At 41.7% G+C, this 27,831-nt stretch overlaps 1 protein-coding gene across 1 annotated transcript; it reads left to right on the top strand.

Annotated features, from left to right (window-relative positions):
• Positions 1 to 159: 159 nt before the first annotated feature.
• LOC137346742 (tapasin-like) lies at positions 160 to 26,972 on the top strand. The gene is made up of 9 exons (XM_068010510.1): positions 160 to 310; positions 6,623 to 6,802; positions 8,850 to 9,137; positions 9,416 to 9,754; positions 12,015 to 12,341; positions 15,677 to 15,769; positions 17,569 to 17,585; positions 19,373 to 19,409; positions 21,456 to 26,972. Exons 1-8 carry the CDS (start codon positions 265 to 267, stop codon positions 19,385 to 19,387), a joined length of 1,305 nt encoding a protein of 434 aa, XP_067866611.1. The 5' UTR covers positions 160 to 264; the 3' UTR covers positions 19,388 to 19,409; positions 21,456 to 26,972.
• Positions 26,973 to 27,831: the final 859 nt, after the last annotated feature.

Here is a 27,831-nt window from a genome sequence, read left to right on the forward strand (position 1 = left end):
TCACCCAATCTTCCCTCCCTCCAACTCCCCTCTCATCACCTCCTGTTCCTTAACTCCCCACTCTCCCACCAAAGGCTCTTCACTTCCCTCCCAGCTCCTCACCTCCCCTGTCACCATCAGTTCCTCCCGTTTCCACAAGCGAAACTGCTGCTCCTTCAGACAGCAATTGCCAAAAACTTCCGCATTGAATTGGCGAAACCGAAAGTGTAACTGACCAGCCTGATCGCAGGAGTGATCCGACAACGCGCAAACTGAAAATCCACAATGTTTTTGGAGATATTCCTTTTGCACTTTTGGATTCTTACTGCCGGTAAGACGATCAGCCGCTTGCAGGCTAAAGGAGCAGAACTGATTTAATTTAATGATTGTATTTATGTTTGAAATCGGCCGCCCAAAGGGGCCTTTCGAATATGAAATTAACAATGCAAGCTCAGTATAAAATGGCAGTGTAACTGCATCGAGTGAGAGTCTGAATATCAAAATGCTATCAATCCGCAAAGACAAGTCAGAACACCATTGGTTCACTGTCATTGATGGGAGAATAGGGACTTTTGGGACCCCTTCCCTTTCCACAGGTGGGTGGATTAGAAACCCAGATAAAATCTTCCCTGCAAAATGTATCTGTAAAGGGGTAAGCATTCCTCTGGTGGTTATGCATTATTACTTTGTAAACATTTATGTGAAGGTATCTTTAGATCAGTTTGGCTCAGAGCTAGTGTACTATCCCCTCCATAGCACAAGGTTGTGACAGCAGATTGCAGTGCTGAGGGAGTGCCGCACTATTGCAAGTACTGTGCTTTCCATGAGAAGTGAAACTTTAAACCCCTTTAGTGATGTTAAAGAGTCCATGGTGAAGCTTAACGAGATGCAGTGAGTTCTCCCTCATGTCCTAGCAAACATTTATCTCTTAACCAACATCACCACAAGGTCACAGACCTGAAGCGTTAACTCTGCTTCTCTCTCCACAGATGCTACCAGACCCACTGAGTATTTCCATCACTTTCTGTTTTTATTTCAGATTTCCAGCAGCCGCAGTATTTTGCATTTATTTTACCAAAGAAATATTATTTGGTCATTCACCTCATTGCTGTTTGTGAGCTGTGTTCAAAATGGCTGCAACACTTGCCTACATAAGATCAATGACATTGTTTCAAAGTAATTCATTGCATATGAGGCAAAGTGGGGTATTTCTCTGAGAGATATGAACAGGTGCTATATAAAGGATTCTTTTGTCTATTAAATTCATAAACACAAGAATAGTTTACAATTTCACAAGAAATGCTGAACAGCTGGAATCTTCAGCAATGCAATTAAGATGCAGGTACATGTAAGGACTAGAGAGTGCTTTACCCAAATTATGTGAACTGCAAAAGGTGCTCTATTTTTAAAAGTGCTGCAGAGCAGTGAAGTCTTTTGATAACTTCAATAGAGGAGGACATGGGTAGAAGTGTTGAATTTGGATACTTGAATGTAGACTGCTTTAGAATGGATCTGGTGCTTCAGATCAAAAAAAGTGGGTAATAGTTTATTGCCTCACTATACATTGTATAGCAATTCAGTAATAATATTGAGTCCAATGCAGAAACAAATTAAACTAGGTTTGGAACATAGGAGCAGGAGTAGGCCATTCAGCCCCTCAAGCCTGTTCCACTTTCCAATGCAATTATAGCTGACCTGTAATAAAAGCAAAATACTGTGGATGCTGGAAGTCTGAAATAAAAACAGAAAGTGCTGGAAATACTCAGCAGGTCTGGCAGAATCTGTGGATAGAGAAACAGAGTTAACATTTCAGGTCAGTGACCTTTCATCAGAACTGACAAAGCTTAGAAATGTAATAGACTTTGAGCAAGTGAAAGGTGGGAGGGGGGGGGGGGGGGGGGTGGGGGGGAGGGAAGAACAAAAGGGAAGGTTTGTGATAGGCAGGAGGGCAAGAGAGATTAAATGACAAAGATGTCATGGAATAAAAGGCAAAGGGAGTAGTAGTTGTAGTAAAAGGCAAAGCATATTATTATAGCTGATCTGTACCTTAACTCTATCCAACCACTTTGGTTCCAAATGATAGTACTCTGGTATAGTACTGAGTGAGTGCAACAATATTGCATTGGTGCAACAGCCTGGATTTATGTGCTGAAGTCTCTGGGGTAGGGCTTGGAACCCACAATCTTCTGACTCCTCGGGAAGGTTGCTAGTGACTGAGCCACAGCTAACACTCAGGAAGGGAAAGAAAAATAAATACTTAAAAGAAGAAACATTATCAACCATGTAAAGATGGCAAGTAAACCAGTGATCCAACTTCTTGTTATTAAATAGACGAGGGAAGTATTTATTTGGAATTCACTGCACCTTGCACTGTCCTGCTCCAATGCAAAATGGTTTTAAGTAGACTTGGCTGCGGAACTAACTCCCTCTTCCAAAGAATCCCACTTAGCTTTGATCTGAAGTCAGGTCAGGCCCTGTCTTTAGATTTACACTTCAATGTTGGTGCGAAGTGAAACCGTGTTGCATGATGTAGTGAAAATGTGCTATAGAATTGGTAGCATTTTCAAGCACATCTCAAAAACTGAAATGTCAGAGGCTAATGCTAGCAGGAGCTACTTCAACCCCATCGTTCTGCATCTTCAATATTTTTCTTTAAGCTTTTAATTCCAGTTGAATTCTTGACTGACTCAGTTTCAGTAGCCATTTGTGGTAATGCATTTCATATTTTAATAAACCATTGTGTGCAAAATAATTACTGAAAACTTATAGTTTTCCTTTCCTTTGATATATAAAACAATAAAACAACACAATGTTCATGTGGAGCAATGTAATTTCATTACAATACCTAAATCCCCACCCAATATGTGAGATGTGTTACCCTAATTAATCACATAAAATAGAAATAAAACCGGGGATAAACTAGATGTTTATAATGGAGAGGGATAGTGGTTACTGTGTGTAACATCATAAACATGTTCACTTAGCACGTGGTTATGATTTCACTCGAAATATTAAACTGAGGAGTACTTCAGAGATGTATTTATAATGTTGCTGCACAAAGTGGCCCACATGCCTTTTAATACCTGGAGTTTGAGTTCCAATCTAATGAAGACTGATGGGATGAAGTTTTCTTCCTTCTATAAAGATCCCATAGGGAATGTACCTGGTCATGAGCACTCACTGAATCTTAGGACTAAATTGGCAATTTCACTGAGAGAAGGCACATGGAAATTTCCCACTTGTGCAGTCAGAGCTACTTTTCTGAGGTTATTGAATAAACCTTGTTATTGGGTCAATGTCATGGGATCTTTAATCTCCATCTAATTCATTGTGACACTTAATCTGGGGGTATTTTTTGAAGCCATGGGATGCAAAAGAGGAAAATACTCCATTTCATCGGTATTCCAACATGATGAATAATTCCTTCTTATTTCATTTTCTAAATTCTTCTTGAATCTCCTGACGGTGGTGATTTCTTTCTGGGGAATTGAGTGATGGACATCGGCAGCCTCCTGGTACCTGCCAAATGCCTATTGGTATCGAAGGCTATTTGATCATGTAACTGAGCCTGTTGCTGTCCACCAGGGAGAATGGATAGCAATCTTTAGCAGTAATCCATGTTAATTTTGCTCCTCACTATAAAGGCTTGCTTGGGTCTGCAAATGAAACCCGACAGAATCACATCTGACCCGAGCCCGACCCGGCCCAAGTCCTTTAATTTTTTCCCGCTCCCAACCCGACTACTGGAATAAGGTTGATTATATTAAAGAGATTGTGCTCTACCTTCGATGGAATCGCTCACTACAGACTAGGCGGAGTGTTTCCTGCCTTGACGTTCTGGCTGTCACTGTATCCGACCCAGCCCGACCCGACCCGACCCAAGCCCAACACATGTCGTTGGGTTCCGTCGGGTTCGGGTCAGGTAGCCATGCTCTACCTCACTATCTTAGGGACTCTGAGGGTAGTTGTATCATTCCACTTACTGCCCAGCCACCTTATGTTCTTTGGCTTAGTATCATATCAAGGGTACATTTAACCAGTCAGCCACTGAAAGGAACTTACCTTTGTATTTCTATTGGTTTTGACAGTTAATGTTACATAGAATGTACAGCACAGAAAGAGGCCATTTGACCCAACTGCTCCATATTCATAAAAGCAAAATACTGCAGATGCTGGACATCGGAAATAAAAACAGAAAGTGCTGGAAATACTCAGCAGGTCTGGCAGCATCTGTGGAGAGGGAAACAGAGAATGGTCATATCTGACTCGAAACGTTAACTCTGTATTTTCCTGGGAGGTATAACCTCTTAGAAATGGTATCATCCTTCTAAATCTTTTTTGCATCTTGTCCAGTGCCTCTCTAAAACCTTTTTATAATATGGAGACCAGAACTGTGTACAGTAAGTCTAATGTAACCAAATTTCTATATAAGTTTAACATAATTACTCTTCCTTTCAATTCTGTTCCTCTAGAAATGAACTCCAGTGCTTTGTTTGCATTTTTATGGCCTTATTAACCTGTATCACAACTTTTAGTGATTTGTGTGTCTGTACCCCGCCATATCCCTTTGCTCCTCTGCCTCATTCAAACTTTTATTTTCCATGTAATTGTAGATGCAATGCAGATTTTAGTGTATGCAAATCAGGAGTTTGAATCTTATGTTTGTGATGGGAAATGTTTAACTTAATTAAAGTGAAACAGATCAAAGGACTCTTTGAGCTGGTTATAGAGAACTAAGGGTTTTACTTGGAGATTATGAGATTGTGGACTGCATTTACAGAGTGTAGTGTAGTCTTATCCAAATCTTCTGTCGCATAGCCCAACTACAACACTGAATCTGATCTGTGGAGACCAGTTCATACTGCTCTACTGAAGTGATATATGACTTTAACCCCTTATAAGGACTAAACCAAATCAGGAGTACATCCCTATGAATCTCCTTTAATTAAGTTCAAACCAGACAAATTCTTAAAGACACTTATTTGGGTCCAAAGAATTGAACTAGTTTTCCCTCAAAGAAAGAAAACTAACAGAGAATATTACCATCTTTCGGATAGCCTATTTTTAAATAATTATGGCCAAGTCATAAATATCCCAGATATCATAAGGATCTGGGAAACTCTCTTCAATACGTATCTCTCCACTTAAAGAGACACAGAGAGGGGGGTTCTTGTAGTTGTATACAGAATGCTACGTGAGGCAATTGATTAACTTTTATATATTTATTAAAGAATTTAACATACAATACATTTTTAAGTGGATAAGTATACTACAATATCAAAGATTACTAAGAGATGTAAAACAATCTTATTTCTAAAATAGAATTCAAAAGTTCAACCGTGACAATGTTACAGCAAAATATCTTAGAATATCCATCAAGATCCAAAGTAAACTGTTACCTTAAATTCCCCGAGTAAGCCTCCTGCTTAACAAGACAAAACACTCTCCATAAGAGCAGAATTCTCTTGTCATGCAGTCAGCCGTTCTTACCATAGGTTGAGAAGCATTGATGAGGAATTTCAATACCCCTGATTTTTTGATTCAAAACTCACACGTTTATACTGTTTCTAATCTTAATAACTCATCTTTTGGAATGTAGGTGTTACCTTTCTGTACGTGTTTTTCCTGCTTTCGTTATCCATATACGGTAATATCATTAGCTACTTATTCCCAATTATCTGCTGAGAATTCCCTTCTCATGAAGTTATGAGCTTTTATCTGGTAAAAATGTTTGTAGTGTTTTATAGTAACGTTAAGACATAACTTTCCAAATGTGTTTTATACTTCAAATATATTTAATCAAATTTGTGCAGTAACTGTTTTTTCATTTTTGGATTAAATTGCGTTTACGTGGCATCTGTTTTTTGTAGGTAACATTCCATTTTGTGATTGATCATCTGTGATGATTCTTTGATGGTACCTTGTACCATCTCCTTAAGTCAGTCTGTCTATATCATTAACATTATCAACTAATTAGGATTATAGTTATCAGTACGAACCATGTATAGCCTGTCTCATTTAACTTAAAAGGTGTTTCTGGTACACATTCCATTATAACAGGGATGTTCATGGATTTTTAACTCTGCCCTTAAAGGGAATTTCAGTGAGTCTTGAAAACTGACTATTTATTCAATCTTTAATTCTAAAAGGTATAATGTATTAATTAAATTCTACCTAATTAAGTCTATTATTCTTATATATCATCACACTACATTAGGGTTGAGGCTGGTTTGACTGCAACCGATATAAAGTAACAGCATTATACACATATATTTAAGACTACTGTAATTTCAGGAGTAGCAAGAAATCTGACCACCAGTCAGCAAGTTAGCTTCAGGATATAACCAAGTAATTGAAAACTTTTAGAGCAGAGCAAAATCCCAGCTAATATTCTCAAGTCCCCATCTTACTGTGAAATCATAAGTTGCCTCTTGTTAAAAACGGGATGAATACTTTCAAATTGCAATTTATGATTTTGAATTTTAAACTTGTAGGCACTGTGATATCAATTTACTTGGAGGGAATTGCATTGAAGAGGTTTGTTTTTCTCAGTGAGGTGCCAGTGTAATGTGTGGAGTGATGGTATGCATTCATTGTTAAAAGCTTCCTTTTAAACTTCTATTTTCCTTGATTTGTTTTTAAGGAATGGTGCAGGCACAGATAGGACACAAGGTGCCAAACGGAAAGTTGGACTGCATGTTTCTAGAAGAGAAACAAATTGAAGGGACTGAAGTATTTGGGCCAACAACCATCAAGAGGAAGGCATTACTGCTGTTTGCGGATATTAATACAAATGAGGAAGCCATTATTTTTAAAGTTCAAGGTATTGTGAAAAGATCAAGCACATCAGGAAATTAATTCTCTCTGGCGAGCACCTCCTATACTCAGGATAATCATTCAAGATGGTTTGGGAAGTTCTTTTGTGTTCCTAAAATTACTTATAATAGAAAATCCTGCCTTGTTTATTTTATTACACCAGCAGCTCTCCCATGGCACTGCTCATGGCAATTTAGACGATCCACTAATTTCTAAGTATAGGAGCAATATATGATGTAAAACACAATGGGGGTCATTTTAACCTAACCCATGCAATGGAAAATTGATGAAATGGAGTGCAACGCTGGTTGAAGCTGGGAAAGTGACGGTGGTTTTGAATTGCTGGTGGTGACCTGGATCCAAATAGTAATTGGTTCTTGTCTACTGAATGGCTAAGATATTGTGATTGTTGAGTAGCATATAAAAGGTGTGAAACTATGCAGATAAAAATGCATTGTCACTTCCATAGGATACTGTATTTAATTGAATACTGCAGGAAGCTGTTTATATTTTAAAAATTGGATTACCATCAGACTTTGCCTGCCCAAGATCCTATTTGCAAGCAAGAAAAAAGCAATCTCCTCCCCCCCTCCAAATGGTAACAAACCATTATTTGCTTTTGCCAGGGAAGGAAGTGGTGGAAATTTCTGAGGATGGAGATTCCAACACCCTAATGGGTTTTAAAAAAAAACTGCATGGTTTTACAGTCCAATAGTTCTTAGTACTGCGATTTGATCAGATGTTGGTGTCTCACAAGGTAACACAAGGCTTACACTGTATTCATCAGATTCAAGTACAACGGACCGAGATTGAAAACTGCAGAATTCATCAATCAGAGGATATTGTCTCCCCAAAGACATTTCCCGCAGGAGGATAAGTGACCCATTATGGAGTTTGCTTATTAGATTTAATATTGACACTCAGTAGTATTTATCAAATTCTATTAGCGCTTCACTTTCCATTTAATTATAACTAAACATTATTAGTTGCTTTATTTAGCCTGCTAAAACTTTGCCCCATATTTGAATATTCTGCCAATCCAAAGAGAATGATATTCTGATTAGCTCCTGCAAAAAAGGGTAGTTGTTTGTTCTCAAGTCACATGAAGGACAGATTATCACAGGCTCTGTTAGGTGTATATATGTGTCAGCTGTGGCTTAGTGGCTGCCCTCTTGTCTCTGAGTCAGTAGGTTATCAGTTCCTGTCCTACTCCAAAGACTTAAACATAAAATCCAGGCTGATAGTTCAGTTCCCTGTTCAGAGTATGCTGCACTGTTGGAAGTACTGTCTTTCCAATTGGGTGTTTAAACTCAGGTGGATGTAAAAGATGTCATGGCGCTATTTTGAAGGAGAGCCAGGGAGCTATCCCTGGGTGTTCTGGCCAATATTTAGCCCTCAATGAATCTCACAAAAACAGATGATCTGCTCATTATCCCGTTGCTGTTTGTGGGAGGTTGCTGTGCACAAATTGGCTGCTGCATTTCAACATTACAACAGTGACTACATGTCAGAAGTACTTCATTGGCTGAAAAATACTTTGGGATGTCCTGAGGTTGTGAAGTGTGCTATAACAATACATTTCTTTCTGGATCATAGAGGACAAGGTATGGCTAAGAATTCATTTGAGAGAGAAAACAGTTCTGTACAACATCTGAAGTTGTAACATGCACACATTTTTGCTCAAGGCTTGTGGGGACAGGACTAATTTACTCAGAAAGGTTGACTTGTTTCAAACAAAAGTTGTGTTTAATTACCAGAAATGAGTTTGATGAAGTCCTTTAGGAGAGACAGAGTTCATTGGTTGTTTTGCTCCCTAAGTCAGTCTTTCAAAAATAGGTGGTTAAATGGAATTGGTAATTGATTAAGAGACATAGATTTTCAGTTGTTTTTCTCTAAATCACAAGGTACAACAAAAAGATTTGCAGGATCCTACAACTTAGGAGGATCAGAGAGATGTGCATGTTTAGTATTGAGAACCTTTATGTGAGTAATCAGCATCATTTTCTATTAACTTGCTGTTTAATTAGTATGTAAATCTTTCCCTTCATTTACAGAGTCTTCATTAGACATATTCCAGTATGTGAATGAGAAACCTGACAAATTGGATTGTGAAATTAGCAGGCATTCTACTTTTGGCATCCACGTGCCCTGGCCGCACCAGGGTAATGACACCAGTGAGGATATATGGTTCACAGTGACTATAAAGCACTTAAATAGGTTCACTGTAACCAGCTTCATGAGGAAGATAAAAGCACCTGATAGCCAGAAGGCTGAGAACAGTGAAGCAAAAACTGATGATGAAGATTTATCCATTGGTGATACAGACACTATGTTAGTTCAAGGTAATGTTCTAATGCTGACCAGCAATCTATATGTTCAGAGAGAGTGCTGTGAGGTGTATTGTGGACAATATTTGCCTTTCATGGGAGTGTTAAAAATGTCTCTATTCCAATAATAATACATCTGAACAAAAAAACCCATATGGCATAAACAGCATATGACTGCATTTGTAAAATGAGCTAATGAGGAAAATACAATTTTAAATGGTTTTACCTGAGTTACTAATAGTAATTAACTGTTGTGAAATACAAGCTAATGGCTGTTTCTTTTTACTTGTTAGTGAGCTACATTATCTACACTGGCACCCCATTGATTAGAACCAAATTGAAGCAAGACCTGATTCTGGACTGTGGCTACAAAATTGATCACAGTACAGACTTTAACATTGACTGGAGGTATCAACACAAAGGGACCAAGAAGAAATTGTTCGCCTACAATGGACGACGTCAGCAAGTTGAACACATCGAGGAAGGAGTTGAAATATTCATGGACCAGATCAAGAATGGAAATGCTTCCCTCCGCATAAGAAATGTTCGCATTAAAGATGAGGGATCCTACACCTGTTCCGTATATGTCCCTCCGCTCTTTGGAACACACACCATCGAGTTGGAGGTTATGGGTAAGATACCGATGCTGATGAATTAATCGGCTTTGAAAACAAATGGGTCAGGGGAAATGACAATTTGAATTTATTTGGGTAATGGAACAGTGTGAAAATTAGCAGAAAACTGAAAGGACAATTTTGATCTTGCTGTCTCCTGTAATCAGCCAAGGCCTCTGCTCCAGAGGTAGTGTCTGGATTAATTAGTTCAATCTACATTCAGTTGAATATGTGCATTTCAACATCAGAAAAAGGTGTACAGTGCAGGCGGTTAAGATTAGTGCAAACACCTGACCAAATCATCTTTAATCTTCATCCTGACTTTCAGCAATCAGTGTGATTGGAATCCAGCTCAGCTGAGGACAAGGTTGCTGCCATTTAAGTAGAGGGGCTGAATAAGTTCCAGGGTGTTTTACAGCTATAACTGAGATGGCCCTTATGAGCAGTACAATGCCAGATCAGAGGGTAGGTGTAAAACTGAGTCCCTTAGGGATCTGGATTTGGCTCCTTGTGTTTTTTCTAATCTACATAAATGATTTGGAAACCTGACATCAGATTTGCTGATCTCACTAAAGTAAGGAGAACAGTTGAGACAGAGGATTCATCAAAAAAGTTTGCAGAATTGGCTATGCAGCTGGCAAATTCAATTTAGAAATTCACAGCTCATACAATACTTTCGAATTGTAGTCACTGCAAATGCGGCAGCCAATCAGCACACTGCAAGGTCCCAAATCGCTAATGATATAAGTGACCAGATCCTCAGCATTTAGTGGTGTTGGTTGATAGATAAATGTTGTCTAGGACAACAGGTAAGCTTCCCTGCTATTCCTCAAATGCTTACTTACATCTGAGAAGGCAGACAGGGTCCTCTGTTTAATGTATCATGCAAAAGACAGCACCTCTGATACTGCAGCACTCCCTAACTACTGCACAAAACGTCATCCTCAACTACAGCTGAAGTGTCCAAAGAGTGGCTTACACTGATGACTGCTTGACTCGGAGGTAGGAGTTCTACTACTGAGCCAAGGTTTGCACTTAAAATGAAATTTAGCGATGATATATTGGTTAGACATTGATCGATAACATGTCCATCATGGGGTAAGTTCTCTGAATCTGCAGCACGAGCTGGAAGCAACGCTTGAAGGGAGCACAGCTCCCCACTGGGAATACAAGATCAGTGAATTTACCCTGACAAATTTGCAATGAATGGAATGGAACAGGGGAGAGGGACTAACTGGATAGTTCTTCCAAAGAGCTGCCAAAAGTACGATGGGCAGAATGACGACCTCCTGCCCTGCATGGTTCTATGAATTGGCAAAAGGCAACTTTGAATATGATGAGTCTATCGTTATTCTATGTTTGAACAATATAGTGAAGCAATTAACAAAGCAAGTAGAGTGCTGTGATATACACCCAGAACAGTAGAGTGCAAGGAGCTGAATTTCACAGGCAGGTCTTCTAGAGTTATATCTGGAATGGAACAGGGTGGGGTGGGGAAATTCCCATCTAGCCACTTTGGTGATTATTTTACCTGGGATTACATCACCACTGCTAACCTGCACAAACTAATGGAGTATATGAATTTAACAGGTGTCAAACAGTGATTTTGGATGAAGGGCTGCTGAAAGGGTCTGTGTTGACATACCACGAGAGATTAAAGGTGCTTTTGGATTTGTTGAGTTCAGATCTTGGGACTACAGTGTTTGTGCTCTGCCATTAACATTGCTAAAACAGGCCCCTTTAATCCTACCTGCAAGTTTGTGGACCCATGTGGATATGGGCTTGGCCTGTTATTCTGCTGGAGGGGTAAATGAGCCAATTTTAGCAATGTAAACCCAGGGAGGCGACACAGGGATGCTACTGTTCCATTATGCAAACTGAACAAGTGCTGAGCCTTCGCAGATGGGTGTTACAGTCAGAGTCCTGCCACTTTGGAACATGTTCCTTGCCGATACATTAAACACTTGCTCTTCTCACCAGCTCTTTTAAGTGTACATATGTGTATGATTGTATGGGAAAAATATTACTATCAAAAAAACTATGTAGGAAAAATTATTTAAAGGGGAATTTTTTTAGATTGGTAGTTCCCATATTGGTTCCTTGTTGCTACAGCGACATGTTCACACTGGGGCCCATATGGAAGAATATATTATTACAATTTGATTCCAGTTAAAGAGATTGAAGGCTGCAAATCCTAAGCATCAGAAGGCCTATAAAACCTGAATGTATAACCAGTTGTCATGGCTTGTTATGACAAAGGCTTTTGTTTTCTTTGTAGAGTCACCCACTGTCTTAATGAACCCTGATTCACTTTCCCTTAAGGAAGGGGATGAACAGAAGCTGGAATGTGAAGCAGGGCATTATTACCCACTTGATGTAGCAGTAAAGTGGATGCGGCAGGAGGGCGAGGGGCATATGCTGCCCGTCTACATGACCAATGTCGTCTTCTCACCCCACAAGCGGAACATGGATGGCACCTACAGTGTGACCAGTTACTTCAGGTTCACAGCCTCCCTTAGAGACAATGGTATTCTGTACACATGTCGAGTTGAGCATGCCAGCTTGGAGAAGCCAATCAAACGTTATATCCGAGTAAATGTAGAAGGTAAGCAATGAGGAAAATTCTATGATACTGTTCATTTAAAATTGTTCCAAAGTGTGTCACAGAGTCAATATGCATTAAAATTGGATGCCTAAGGATGTGTTTAATCATACGCAGGTGGAGGGCGTTAGTTTAGGTCTTACTTGATTTATATCTAAGGAGACACAAACTGAGTGAAGGTTTGAGTGAGGAGTTGCATATTTGTAATCTTTTTTACTTTTGTAAAATAAATGCAAGATTAAGTAAAGATTGGTTCCAGCACCATCCTTCAGAAACAAACTTTCTAGAGTAGAACATTCACGTCTTTTATTTTCGCTCTCAGGTTAATATTGAAGCAGTGACAATTCAGTAAAAATGTCTATTAATTCACCTTATGTACCAATTTTGGAATCAATCTGGTTCCAGCAATTGCCCAAAGATCCACTTTTTGTCTAGGTTTTCTGTCAGTCAAAGGCTGTTGTTTTCTCATAATATGCTTCAGTCAGGAGGAAGGAGCTGAGCAAACTGAATTCTGCACAAATTTGGAACGTTTCACTCTAACCTTAATTGAATAGAAATGACCATGCCAGTTACTCTCCTTAACTTCGAATTCAGAAAATTTGCAAAGGATGCTAAGTTCTTGTAATACTTGGTATCCTTTTGAAAATGTCATGGAGAGTGTAAAAATTATAGTAACAAAAGTTCTTGTAATACTTTTGTTACTATCAGTTGTACATTCTCTGATATTGCCATTTCACGGTTCATTTCCCAAATTCATCAGCAGCCTCTCCTTTTTAGCCTGCTTAGGTATGGTATTCTGGGCTCTACATTCTCATGGTTATTTCCAATGTCACTGCAAGATCTTCTGCCAGGAAAGGATAGGTCAGTCTTTCACCCTTCTCCCCACAATGGAGGACTTCAGCATTGCCAAGTGAACTAAGCTGCTGAGAACTGCCCTTGGTGTGAGCCAGTGTCAATCAGTGCCTGCTTGAGGTCATAACCGGTCAGTGGGAATCCACATCTCAAACAGTGCAACCCATCACAATGTTGATTTTTGTTCAAACTGATCTTAGTGCCCCTTATCGTCCTCAATATTATAAAGGGAGACCTTGGCACTCTCTGTCCTCCCTGGGTGCACGTTTAAAACTGCTGGACAAGTGCAACCTTGATACAGATTTTCACCCCTATTCAGTGGTTAAACTGAGCTCTGGAATAGTTTTCTGACTTGGAGCCAACCTCTCCCCACCTTCCCTGACTAGTGTGTCCCTTTCCAATTTCCTGCTCATCCCCACAAGACTCTTGAGTCTCCTCCAAACCCTGGGTCTGTTCCATGACTAGTCACTCACTCTATGTAAGAATTTCCTCCAAGTCTCAGGCCTCTCCTGCTGCCAGTCTCCCACTCCTCTTCATGGGAGTGCCCAGCCTTTTCTGACTTCCTCTTACTTGAGTATTTAAATAATGGAACTATCAACATTGATATTAACATATAACACAGATGAATGCAATTCAGTAAAGAGATAAAGAGCAAAGAAAGAATTTGCATTTATATAGCGCCTTCCCCCACCTCCGGTCATCTCAAAGAACTTCACCAACAATGAAGTACTTTTGACCTGTAATTGCTGCTGTCATGTAGGAAACGTAGAAGCTAATTTGTGCGTAGCAAGATCCCACTAACAGCAATGTGATAATGACCAGATTATCTGTTTTAATGGTGTTGGTTGAGGGATAAATCTTGACCAGACACTGGGGAAGCTCCCCTGTTCTTTGAATAGTGCTGTGGGATCTATTATGCCCACTTGAGAGGGCAGATGGGGCATCAGTTTACCATCTCATTTGAAAGATAACACCCCCAACAGTCCAGCACTCCCTCAGCACTGCACTGACCATCTGCCTAGGTTGTGTGCTCAGTTCTCTGAAGTGAACTGACGATCTTCAGATTCAGAGGCAAAAGAGCCAAGGCTAACACTGGTAGTAATTAAAGGAGCTGACAGGGGATATCGGAAGTGGGTTATAGTGAGAGCGTAAGAAATGGGAGCATGTGCACGTTATAAGGTGCATCGAATCTGCTCCACAATTCACTAAGATCATGGCTGAACTTTTACATCAACTCCACTTTCCCGCCTGATCCCCATATTCCTTGATTCCCTGAGGAAAGCTGGAAAGCAATGCAGAAAGAGTATAGGAGTAAAACGGGAAATACCATTTATGAATAGGTTTCATCTGCTGGTTTACGCAAGGCATGTCACACAGGAAAAGGGCCAAAGAATTGAGGAGAAGTCTGCGCAATTTGTTGGGTGCTGTACAAGTGAAAACCTTGGGGATCTAGGGTAAAATATGGAGACTGGACATGACACTGAATAAATAGTAGGGAACAAAGATGAGTGGAGTATCCCAGAGTGCTTGGATCCTTGTCTTGTATCAACATAAATGACCTTGAAGAAGTTTACTGTGGATTTCTGCTTTCAATGTTCAGACAACTCTAAGATAAAGCAAAAAGGGCAGAGGATGCAGTTAACTCTGAAGAAGCATTTAAATCACCTTCGCAGCTAAGTAAACACATTAAATTTAATACTGTCAAATAAAGCATATACCATATTGGGTGAGACCACACCTAGAGTACTGTGTACAGTTTTGGTCTCCTTATTTAAGAAGGGATATACTTGCATTGGAGACAGTTCAGAGAAGGTTCACGAGGTTGATTGCTGGGATGAAGGAGTTGTCTTATGAGGAAAGGTTAAGCAGTTTGGGCCTATACTCATTGGAGTTTAGAAGAATGAGAGGGAATTTTATTGAAACATATAAGATTCTGAGGACACTTGACAGGGTAGATGCTGAGAGGATGTTTCCCTTCGTGGGGGAATATAGAACTAGGGGGCACAGTTTCCGAATAACAGGTCTACCATTTAAGATGGAAATGAGGAGAAATTTCTTCTCTCAGAGGGTCATTAATCTTTGGAATTCTCTACCCCAGAGAGCATTGGATGCTGGGCCATTGGATATATTCAAAGTTGAATTGGACAGATTTTTGATTTACAAGGCAGTCAAGAATTATTGGGGGCAGGCAGAAAATTGGAGTTGAGGCCACAATCAGATCAGCCATGATTTTATTGAATGGTGCAGCAGACTCTAAGGGCCAAAATGGCCTACTCCTGCTCCTATTTCTTATGTTCTTATGTGAAAAGTGAGTGATCAACCATCTGTTTTTGGTGGTGTTGGTTTGAAGGATAAAGGTTGGCCAGGACATTCTGCTCTCCCAAATTTCCTTTTTAGGGGAGTTCCGTTTTCCAATGTACACAGTGACATGTAACAGAGGTCTCACAATATTGGCACTGATGATTTTTTTTCTTTTAATTCCACAGCTGGACCTCAGATACTTCTGTTTATCTTAATTTTAATTATGATTCTACTTTTCTGTACTGTTGTGATCATCCTACTGATTTACTTGAAAAAAAGTGAGTATTTGCTGTTACAAGTTCTGTGCAGTTAGTCTAGCTGATGCTGTCTCTTGACCTTCACAATAATCACCTTTACTATTAAACTCTGTATAAACACTTTTCAATAACATTTTAGTTTGGAAATTCAGACCAGAGAGGAACTTTCATAGAATTACATAGAATATGCAGCACAGGAACAGGCCATTCAGCCCAACTAGTCTGAGCTGGTGTTTCTATTCCACGCAAGTCTCCTCCCATTCCATCTACTTCATCTCAATCTTTCAGCATATCTTTCTATTCCCTTTTCTCTCATGTACTCATCTAGTTTCCTTTTGATAGCATCTAAGCTATATTATGTCAGGGATACAGAGGTCCTACAAACTCAACCATGAGCAAAATCAATGTAGATTTATAAATGTGTCTTGGCTTGTAGTTTTGAACAAGATATTGGGAAACTTGTTATGAAGTTATGAGTTTCACAAGATTTGTAAATCTAGGGCTGCCATGTCAAGATTAGTTTTCTAAGAAATTTTCTATTTCTTAACAAATAGCTTTATTAGGGCCAGATGGAATTTTAGTTGTTTAACTGGTAATGATGCAGATCATCTTTACAAATGAAACACCAAAAAGAGTCAAAGACATTTTAGAATTACAAAAATGAGATGTTTTGTGTGTTTGCAAAAACACAGAGCCATCAGAACATTGAATGATCTGTTTGAAAGAGCAATATCAAGTTTTATTGGAATGCTGTGTCAGTGATTGGCTTTTATTGAGGGCACTGGTGGTTGTTGAAGATTATTTGGGTTGATTGCTTAAGAGGAGGTTGTGATGGGGTGCAACAGACTGTGTGAAAGGGGCTAGTGGTGATGTGATTATGTTAGAGCAGCTTTAGCTGGTATTTTCATTATAGAATGATAGCAGTAACAGTTTCCTGGATGGTATGACTAGGAGGTCCTTATACCCTTGCTACCAAGTGGACTTTGGTGCAGGGAACCCAGCAGGTTAAAAACACCAGTATCATCATCAACATCCTTTACTATAGTGAAATATCTAAAGGCACTTCACAGCTAGGGATGGAAGGACATTGTGCAGCAGTTTGGGAAAACAGGGATGATGACTGAAGATGTAGGTGAAGAGGTACATTTTCAGGGACTTTTTAAAGTGTGGAGAAATCGAGCAAGATTGAGGAGTTTAGGAAGAGGTCAGGGGTGTGATGGTTGAATTCTCTGCCACTGATGCTGGGTTGGAAGGAGTGGGATGCATCGTAGATCAGTAGTAGATCAATATTGGAAGAGTACAGGATGTGAGATGGGACATGGGGCTGGAGGAATTTGCAGAGGCAGAATGGGACAGAGTCAGGGAGTATTTAGCAAGCAAGGATTTTGAAATCTGGGTATGTTGGCAAGGACAGCACCTTAGTACCAGAAAGGATCAGTGCACTGAGAAGTGAAACATAGAGGTGACAAAGATATGGATGAGAGTTTCAACACCATTGGAGGTGAGGTAGTGACAGAGGCAGGCATTGTTACAAAGGTGGAAATGGGCAGCCTTGTTGATGGATATGATTTGTGAATTGAAGCTCAGCTCAAGATGCCTACATCAGCCATCTAATAATGTCCAATTTATTTTCAAGTCTAAATACTCAGTGGGAGTGCAGCAGTTAAACAAAAGACTCGCGGAGCCAGATTTTTAGCTTACTCACTTAAAAGAAGAATAGAAAGGTGCTTTGACTGATATCAGCAGTGAAATTCTGTTTGCTACATGATGTGGTTGTGCTGATATGAGTTCTTAATGACTCTCTGTCCTTTCCTTTGCAGTCATGGAAAGAAGCAAGGTAAGAGAATTATAATTTGAGTTTTATTAGTGTCACAAAGTCTCACATAGAAAACCTGTAAGAAACTGATAAAGGTCATTTTAGTCAGATATAATGTGTAGAGATCACTTAATATATTGGGGAATGTAGCTGTGTTCTTTTTACCTCTGACGGTCTTGCTGTTGCATGGTTCCACGAGCATCGGTCAACCTCCAAAATCCAACTGGTCATTCATTCCGAATTGACTAATCTGAGCTGGAGCATGAGTAGGGTTCTACAGTATTCCTGGTCTAGCAAAGGCTAAAGGGTTCAACATTCCAAGGGATCCCACAGAGTGGTAAATGGGTACCACCAGCAGTAGTGCAGTTAGGATGGACCATTAGAACATGAGTAGCCCCTTAAGCCTATTCTGTCATTCAGTGAGATCATGTGTCCTAACTTCCATCACCCACCTTGGCTCCATATCGCATCATATCCTTGGCTAACAAGAATTTATCCATTTCAGATTTTAAATTATTAATTGACTAGCATCTACTGCTTTTTGTGGGACGGATTTCCACACTTCTGCTACCCTTTTTATGTGAAGAAGTGTTTCTGAACTTCTCTCCTGAATGGCTTGGCTCTGATTTTAAGGTTATGTCCCCTTGTCATAGACTCGCCCACCAGCAGAAAAAGTTTCCCTCTATCTAACCTACCACTTCCTTTCAAAATCCTAAAAACCTCAATCAAATCACCCCTTAATCGTCTTTATTCTGGGAAATACCAGCCCAGTTTATGTAACCTCACCTCATAATTGAACGCTTGGAGCTCTGGTGTCATTCTGCTGAATCTGCACTGCACTCTTTCCTTGCAATTCTAGGATATGGTGCCCACAACATTCTGGATGTGAGATAACCAGGGCTTTGTATAGATGTACCAAACTTCCTCCCCTTTATATTCTAGCCTTCTGGATATAAAGGCTAACATTCCATTATCTTACTTGATTATTTTTTATGCCTACATTTTAGTGATCTGTGTACATGGTGTCTAAATCTCTTTGTATCGCCACTGTTATGAGCTTTCTGCCATTTAAAAAATACTCGGTTCTGTCCTTCATCAGAGTTTTGCATAATGGGTTTTGGAAAGCATGATGCGTTTTTGGAAGGCTTTTAATGGCTAGGAAAAAGTAATAAGATAGTGAGATTTATCAAGGGCATTAAGGGAGTAGGACTTGGGTCACTGATGGGTCTGCCACTGTTAGTGGGGTGGAAGAAGATGCAACAGGGGGCCAGAGTCAGAGGCCTGAGGGGAACGTGCTGGGCTGCAGGAATGGAGTTAATTGCAGAGATGGGGGTTTGCTGAGTCCATGATTAGATGAGGAGCTTTTGAAAATCAATGCTTTGGGAATCAGAAAACCATTGGGCGTTAGTGAAGATGGAGATGATTGTTGCAAGGGACTTAATGCAGGCCAAACTGTGGGTAGTGAAACTTTGAGTTGTAGATGAAATGCAGGAAACCAGTGAAGAGGACTCTTGAGAGTTTGAGTCTGGAGCGGTTAAGGGTTTCCACAATGATGAGGTAGAGGAGGAGTTAGGTGTTGCTGTGGGGGTGGAAGTAGGCGATCTTATTGATAGGTAATACTTAGAGTTTGAAATTCAGCTCAGGTTGAATCAGCAATTTAAACCACGTCATCAAAATGAATATGATTTAATAAAGTTTTTAATTCCCTCATCGTTTAACTTTGCTTTTGTGAACAGCTCTGCATTCATTAATACCACCATGTGCTGTTATAGTATTTTCCAATGTTCTTCCTTTTATTTCTTCAACAGAAGAAGCCATACTGAACATTGGAAAAGAGGATTCAGCGTAAGTATAAGGACGTATTGGAAAGTAAGACCTTGTGTTTATATTGACCTTTAGCATGTTCTTGGAGCATCCCAAAGTGCTTCACAACCAATAAATTACTTCGAGGTAACAAACGACATGGCTCAATGGGCTGAACGGCCTCCTTCTGTGCCCTAAATTACTCTATGACTCTAATTGCAGGCAAATACATGAGGAAACTTGTGCACAGCAACATTCCGCAAAGAGCAAATGAACGAATGACTAATCTATTTTAATGTTGTTGGTTGAGGGAGGAGTGTTGACCAGGACACTGGACCAATTCACTGCTCTTCAAATAGATGCTTTACATCTACTTGAACCAATGGAAATGGAGGGTAGAGTCTCCATTTAATGTCTCATCTGAGAGATGACAACTCTAATAACACATCACTTCATCAGTACTCTGTTGAAGTGTCAGCCTATAAGCTACAAACCTCTGACTCAGTGACAAGAGTGCTACTGACTGAGCCAGACTGACTAAGCATGAATATTACTTTCGTCTGTACTCGTCTTGAAACTCATGGTCACTGATGAGTGACAGAATTTATGTCAAACCCGTGACTGGTCAGAGGATAAGGCTCATCTGGCCCTGATCCAGGTGGTTCGATCTTCTGTACTGATCCAGAGCAGGTTGTGTTGCCAACCATGTACAGATCAGTCTATTATTGGCAAGTTCATACCTGGATTGTTCTCCTCTTCCATCTCCTGCAGTTTGCTATAGTAGTGGAGAACTAGTGCCGCTATCATCTGCTGCTTACGTTAAAAGTTAGATACCATCCAGATGCCTGAGCTCTATTTTTCCCAACCAAAAAAGTAATCGGGAGCCGGCAGTATAACTCCAGTCTGCTGGCCACATGTTGTTGTAAGCAGTGGCTGGTTTTAAACCAATACTTGTCGTACACTAAATTTCTATACAGTTTCCTGCTGCTACTGCTCTGTGAAGACAACTGCCCATTAATGTCATTCATCAGACAAGGCTAATAGCAAGACCAGGCACAAGTGACAGCTCTTCAGTCAGTTTGCTTCAGAAATTTAGTCAAAGGTAGCAGTCTCTGTATTACAGATGTACAATGAACCCCACAGTGTGTGTGTGTTAGAGAAATATAGGCCGGAATTTTCTGGGCCCTTTGGGAGGTGGGAAGGCATCGGGGGTTGCCATTTTGCCAGCAGTGGGAAAGTTGGTGGCTCGGATGCTTAAGTGGCCAACTAAGGGTCACTCCCAGCCTCCGCGGGCATTTTGCCCATATCGGGAGGGCAATGCTTGAAATCTAGCGGCCTCCCAGCAGGCTTCGGTGGGGGGGGCTCCTTTATGGACACTCCATGGCTCACAGAGGGGCCTCCCTCTGTGGCAAGAGCATCACTGACTCTCAGTGTCACACCGCCCCCACCTGATCACCAGAGCCTGCCTACCTCGCCCCCATGTCCCCCAGCCCCACTTACCTGCCTTTGAGGACGATTGGCCACTGAGGCGCCCTCTGCCTGCAGCTGCAGCCTCAGCAATGGGCACCACTAGAGGTGGTACTGCTGAGGCTGCTAACCTATCTGCCCTCTGATTGGGCTGGCAGTTCTTGGGGGCGGGCTGCTGTCCTTAATCGGCCACCACCAGCAAAACGCTGCCCCACGACCCGCCACCCAGGGAAGCAGGGTTGCCTCTCGATTTTCGCTCCAACGGCAGGATTTCAGCCATCTCTATAAAATTCAGCCCATTGTTTTAACATCTCATCTGAAAGATGTCATCCCTTACAATACAGCACTTCCCCATTACTGCACTGTCAGCCTAGATTATCTGCTCAAGTCTCTGGAGTGGGACTTCCTCGCTCAATGGTACCACTGAGTCAAGACTGACACTTCCAGGTGTTCCAAACTTGGCCATTCTTTGTTGTCAGGTTTCTGACTATATGCAAAAAGAATACAATATTGGTGATTCATTTTGTGCGATATGTTTTCAAGTGAATGTCATTGAACGTGACGTTATTGATTGGATGTGAATGGAACCAACATGACTAATTCTTCTTTTTCTTTTACTAGGAGTGATAACATTAGCCTACTGAAGTGGGCTGAACTACCTTGACCCAGCTGACTGGACGTTACCTATTGCTTTGTTGGCCTCCCCTTAAAGATGTTAAATCCCAACTCCATTCCCAAAAAAGTAATAGAGAGCCAAACCTGACTTTGAACGAAAGCTGGCTGATTATGTCAATGATCGCTAGTGAGAATATTCACAGGTTGGGACTGGAGGTTGAGTATGATGCAGAAGTGGCTGACTTGTGACTTCCTAGAGAAAGTAGAACTTTTCAGGCGATGTGTTTCTGCCTACAGGTTCTGTCAAGGCCTTTCTTGTGCACAGTGTGTCCAGATTGCCTTGAATGTCACTGTTAAACCAGTTTGCTAGAGCCTGGCCTGCTGGTTACATCCTCATTTCTTTCCCCCCCATTCAATTAAAAAGAAAAATTCCATCTCTTTAAGGTCAAGCCCCCTTTCCAAACATGGGGACATAACCTTAAAATTAGAATTTGGCCATTCAGGGGTGATTTATGAAGCACTTCTTCACACAAACTGGGAATTTGGAACTTGCTCCCTCAAAGTTGGTGAGGCGAGGTCAGCTGAAAATGTGAAAACTGAGGCAGATAGATTTTTGTTAGGCAAAAGTATTAAGGGTTTTGGAACTAAGCGGGTAGATGGTGTTCATGATCAATATGCCAGCTCTATTTGAATGAGGAACAGGCTTGAGGGGCTGAATGGCTTTTAGAACCTTAGAAAAGTTACAGAAAGAGGCCATTCAGCCCATCATGTGTGTGCTGGTTGAAAAAAACTAGCCGCCCATTCTAATCCCACCTTCCAGCAGCTGGTCCATAGCCTTGCAGATTACAGCACTTCAGGTGCATGTCCAGGTACATTTTAAATGAGTTAACGGTTTCTGCCTCCACCACTGATCCAGGCAGTGAATTCCAGACACTCACCACCCTCTGGGTGAAAAAGTTGTTCATCATGTCCCCTCTAATCCTTCTACCAATCACCTTAAATCTGTGGCCCCTGGTAATTGACCTCTCTGCTAGGGGAAACAGGTCCTTCCTGTCTCCTCTATCTAGACCCCTCATAATTTTATACACTTCAGTTAAGTGACCCCTCAGCCTCATTTGTTCCAAGGAAAACAACCCGAGCCTATCCAATCTTTCCTCATCGCTGTAATTTTCAAGCCCTGGCAACATTCTTGTAAATCTCCTCTGTACTCTCTCCAGAGCAATTATGTCCTTTCTGTAATGCGTTGACCAGAACTGTCTGCAATACTCAACTATGACCTAACCAGCTTTTTGTACAGTTCTGGCATTACATCCTTGCTTTTGTATTCTATAGCTTGGCCAATAAAGGAAAGCATTCTATATGCCTTCTTCACCACTCTATCTACCTGTCCTGCCACCTTCAGGGACCTGTAGAATTGCACTCCAAGGTTCTCACTACTTCTACCCCTCTCAATATCCTCCCATTTATCGTGTATTCACTTTCTTTGTTTGCCCTCAAATACATTACCTCACACTTCTCCGGATTGAATTGCATTTGCCACTTTTCCACCCACTCAACCAAACCATCGATATCATTCTGGAGTCTACAGCTGTTGTCCTCACTGTCAACTACATTTTTTGTATCATCTGCAAATTTCCCAATAATGCCTCCCACCTTTAAGTCCAAATCATTAATATATACCACAAACAGCAAGGGACCCAACACTGAGCCCTGTGGCTTTTCCTGTTGTTATGTTCCTTTAAGTTCCCTGTGCCATGTCCTATTCTTGACAACCTGTTCCTGCGCCTTCTTTCCATTTTCCTCCCCGCTGCCCCCATACCCCTCTCTTCAATTTTTAAAAATTCATTTCATGGGATGTGAACATTGCCGGCAGGGTTAGCATTTGTTGCCCATCCCTAATTGCCCTTGAGAAGGTGGTGGTGAGCTGCCTTCTTGAACCGCTGCAGTCCATGCGGGGTAGGTACACCCACAGTGCTGTTAGGAAGGGAGTTGCAGGATTTTGACCCAGCGACAGTGAACGAACGGCGATATAGTTCCAAGTCAGGATGATGTGTGGCTTGGAGGCGAACTTGCATGTGGTGGTGTTCCCATGCGTCAGCTGCCCTTGACCTTCTAAGTGGTAGAGATCGTAGGTTTGGAAGGTGTTGTTGAAGGAGCCTTGGTGAGTTGCTGCAGTGCATTTTGTATATGGTACACACTGCTGCCACTGTGCATCGATGGTGGAGGGAGTGAATATTTGTGGATGGGGTGCCAATCAAGCGGGCTGCTTTGTCCTGGATGGTGTTGAGCTTCTTGAGTGTTGTTGGAGCTGCACCCATCCAGGCAAGTGGAGAGTATTCCATCACACTCCTGACCTATAGTCATTTACGGTATAGTATTTATATGCCTGATCCAGTTCAGTTTCTGGTGAATGGAAACCCCCAAGATGTTGATAGTGGGGGATTCAGTGATGATAATGCCATTGAATGTCAAGGGGAGATGATTAGATTCTCTCTTGTTGGAGATAGTCATTGCCTAGTACTTGCATGTCGTGAATGTAACTTGCCATTTATTGATCCAAGCCTGAATATTGTCCAGGTCTGCTGTATGTGGACCTGGGCTGCTTTGCTACCTGAGAAGTTGCGAATGGTATTAAGCACTGTGCAATCATCAGCGAACATTCCCACTTCTGACCTTGGAGAGAAGGTTGGTTGGACCTAGGACACCACCCTGAGGAACTCTTGCAGTGATGTCCTGGGGCTTAGATGTATGGCTTCCAACAACCACAACCATTTTCCTTTGTACTAGGTATGACTCCAACCAGTGGAGAGTTTTCCCCCTGACCCCCATTGACTTCAATTTTGCCAGGGCTACTTGATGCCACACTTGGTCAAATGCTGCTTTGATGTCAAGGGCAGTCACTCTCACCTCCTCTGCTCTTGAATTCATGTTTAGACCAAGGCTGTAATGAGGTCTGGAGTCAAGTGGCCCTGGCGGAACCAAATCTGAGCATTAGTGAGTATGTTATTATTGTGTAAGTGCCGCTTGATAGCACTGTTGACAACACCTTCCATCACTTTTCTGATGATCGTGAGTAAACTTTTGGGACGGTAATTGGCTGGTTTGGATTTGTCCTTCTCTTTGTAGACATGACATACCTGGGCAATTTTCCACATTGTGGGGTAGCTGCTAGTGTTGTAGCTGTACAGGAACAGCTTGGCTAGGGGCGCAGCTAGTTCTGGAGCACAAGTCTTCAGTAATACTGCTGGGATGTTGTCAGAGCCCATAGCCTTTGCTGTATCCAATGCTTTCAGCCATTTCTTGAGTGAATTGAATTGGCTGAAGACTGGCATCTGTGATGCTGGGATCTCAAGAGGAGGCCGAGATGGATCATCCACTTGGCACTTCTGGCTGCAGGTGGTTGAATTGCTTCAGCCTTATCTTTTGCACTGATAGACTGGGCTCCCTATTATTGAGGATGGGGATGTTTGTGGAGCCTCCTCCTCCTGTTACTTGTTTAATTGTCCACCACCATTCATGACTGGATGTGGCAGGACTGCAGAGCTTTGATCTGATCCATTGGTTGTGGGATCGCTTAGGTCTGTCTATTGCATGCTGCTTCCGCTGTTTGACATGCAATTAGTCCCGTGTTGTAGCTTCACCAGGCTGACACCTCATTTTTAGGTATGCCTGGTGCTGCTCCTGGCATGCTGTCCTGCACTCCTCATTGAACCAGGGTTGATCCCCTGGCTTGATGGTAATGATTGAGTAAGGGATTTGCCAGGCAATGAGGTTATAGATTGTGGTTGAATACAATTCTGCTGCTGCTGATGGTCCACAGTGCCTCATGGATGCCAAGTTTTGAGCTGCTGGATCTGTTTTGAATCTATCCCATTTAGCACGGTGGTAGTGCCACACAACACGATGGACGGTATCCTCAGCGTGAAGTTGACTCTTAGTTTTCGCAAGGACTGTGTAGTGGTCACTCCTATCAATACTGTCATGGACAGATGCAACTGCAACAGGTAGCTTGGTGAGGGCAAGGTCAAGCAGGTTTTTACCTATTGTTGGTTTGCTCACCACCTGCTGCAGGGCCAGTCTGGCAGATCTGTCCTTTAGGACTCAGCCAGCTCGATCAGTAGTGGTGCTACAGAGCTACTCTTGGTGATGGACATTGAAGTCCCCCACCTGGAGTGTATTCTGAACCCTTGCTACCCTCAGTGCCTCCTCCAAGTGGTGTTCACCATGGACATGGAGGAGAACATTCATCAGCTGAGGAAGGGTGGTAGGTGGTAATCAGCAGGATGTTTCCTCGCCCATGTTTGACCTGATGCCAGGAGACCTCATGGTGTCCGGAGTCAATATTGTGGTCTCCCAGGGCAACTCCCTCCCGACTGTACACCACTGTGCTGCCACCGCTGGTGGGTATTCCTGTCCCACTGGCAGGGCTGGTGATAGTGATGTCTGGGTCATTGGCTGTAAGGTGTGACTTGGTGAGTATGTGTGTCAGACTGTTGTTTGACTAGTCTGTGGGACAGCTCTCCCAATTTTGGCACAAGTCCCAAGATGTTTGTGAGGAGGACTTTTCAGGGTCAGTAGGGGAGGGTGTGCTGTTTGCGGTGCCTAGGTCAATGTCGGGTGATCTGTCCAATCTTTTTTGTTCTTGGACTTTTCTGTAGCGGTTTGGTACAACTGAGTGGCTTGCTGGGCTATTTCAGAAGGCAGTTAAGAGTCAACCACATTGCTGTGGGTCTGGAGTCACGTAGGCCAGGCCGGGTAAGGATGGCAGATTTCCTTCCCTAAAGGACATTAGTGAACCCGATGGTTTTTTTTTTTAAACGACAATCCGGTAGTTTCATGGTCATCATTACTGAGACTAGCTTTTAATTCTAGATTTATTAATTAGTTGAATTTAAGTTCCACCAGCTACCGTAGTGGGATTTGAGCTCATATTCCCTGGGGCATTAGTTGGGGCCTCTGAATTACTAATCCAGTAACATTGCCACTCTGCCATCGTCCCCATTACTGTTCCATTACTTGTTCTGTAGTGCTTCTACATGTATGAGGAAGGTCGGGTATGGGTCATCTACTTTATTTTCCCTCTGTCCCTTGGATGAACTGCATGGATTATGCCGCCTGTCCCATTGACCACAATGCACCCAAGAACAGGAAATTGCCATGTGGGGGAATGATGAACCTCAAGCTCATTGTGATCCCAGAACATTGATGCATGTTCTTCCTCATTAGGCAGTGTAATACCGTCGTCTGCCCCCTGCCACCTCCCATTATATTGCGTCCACCCAGATGTGTTTGGGGAGGGGCCTGTGGGTTAATCTCCAAACAACCAAGTGATCGTCCATCTTGTCCTCTGCTCACCAGAAGAAATAAAACAAAGGCTGGATCCATGATCGGAACTCACAGGAAACTTATGGAAGTCCAATGGATAAGGAAAGTCTGATGTGTATGTCTGTCTCCTCCTGTCCCAAGCAAAAAATTTCAATGAATGATATTTTTGGTTAAAATAAATTTTTTTTAAACTCTGAATTTGACAGAAATGCTGTGGGTGTTTACCTTTTCATCTGGTGACTGGGGTTTGGAGAACACTTTTCTTCCCAGCAGCTGCAATTATCTCTTGGCGAATGTCAGCAACAGTGGAAATGCTGGTGTCCTATTCTCCCGCCTGGTTAGTTAATCCCCCCAGCTTTCCCAAACCTGCTGATCTCTTTGTCTTTTTGAAATGTTCAAATCAAGGTGCGTTACTGGCCCCTGGGAATTATGTCAGTCAGTTGTTTGCTGGAGTGCTTTGCTTCTTAAAGGGGCACCATTGGCAGGTAGAGTGGGGTACATAAACTAAAGTATTTGGTAACGCCATCCCACTACCCATTGCTAATATTTGAATACTTCTTTAGTGAAATGTAATATTACAATTGGGTGCAACAAAAAAAAAGCCCCTCACGTTGCAGCCTTTGAAATCTGGAGGTGAAGTCTGAGAGACCTTGTAACCGCTGGAGAGGAATTGCATCCAACCAGCACATAGTGGGAAAAGTGCAGGGACGTGAACATCATAGGGCAGAAAGTGGGCCCTGTTAATTTTATATTAATTGTGTCTTAAATTGTATGGAGGTAGTGGACATTAACTGGGGTTTCAGTTAAGCTGCTATTAATAGAAACAGACTGAAACTATTGTTGGGTTGGGAGGTGCATATTGGTAATGTGTATCTCTAAATAAAAGCTTATAAGTATGTAAAGATAGGCTCCAGTTCTATCCTTCACTGCCTGGCTTTCTGGAATAAAAGAGGCCCCAGCAATTGCAAAAATGCATGGGTTGCATTTGAGGCCCAGTTGATCAGAAGATCATAAGAAATAGGAGCAGGAATAGTACATTTGGCCCTTTGAGCTGCTC

The sequence above is a fragment of the Heterodontus francisci genome, chromosome 30, assembly GCF_036365525.1.
Source record: "Heterodontus francisci isolate sHetFra1 chromosome 30, sHetFra1.hap1, whole genome shotgun sequence".
Classification (NCBI taxonomy): Eukaryota; Metazoa; Chordata; class Chondrichthyes; order Heterodontiformes; family Heterodontidae; genus Heterodontus; species Heterodontus francisci.

Coding starts and splice junctions, on each gene's coding strand:
- LOC137346742 (XM_068010510.1), top strand. CDS start 265: ATGTTTTTGGAGATATTCCTTTTGCACTTTTGGATTCTTACTGCCG. Junction 311..6,622: donor CTTTTGGATTCTTACTGCCG/GTAAGACGATCA, acceptor TTTGTTTTTAAG/GAATGGTGCAGGCACAGATA. Junction 9,755..12,014: donor CATCGAGTTGGAGGTTATGG/GTAAGATACCGA, acceptor TTTTCTTTGTAG/AGTCACCCACTGTCTTAATG.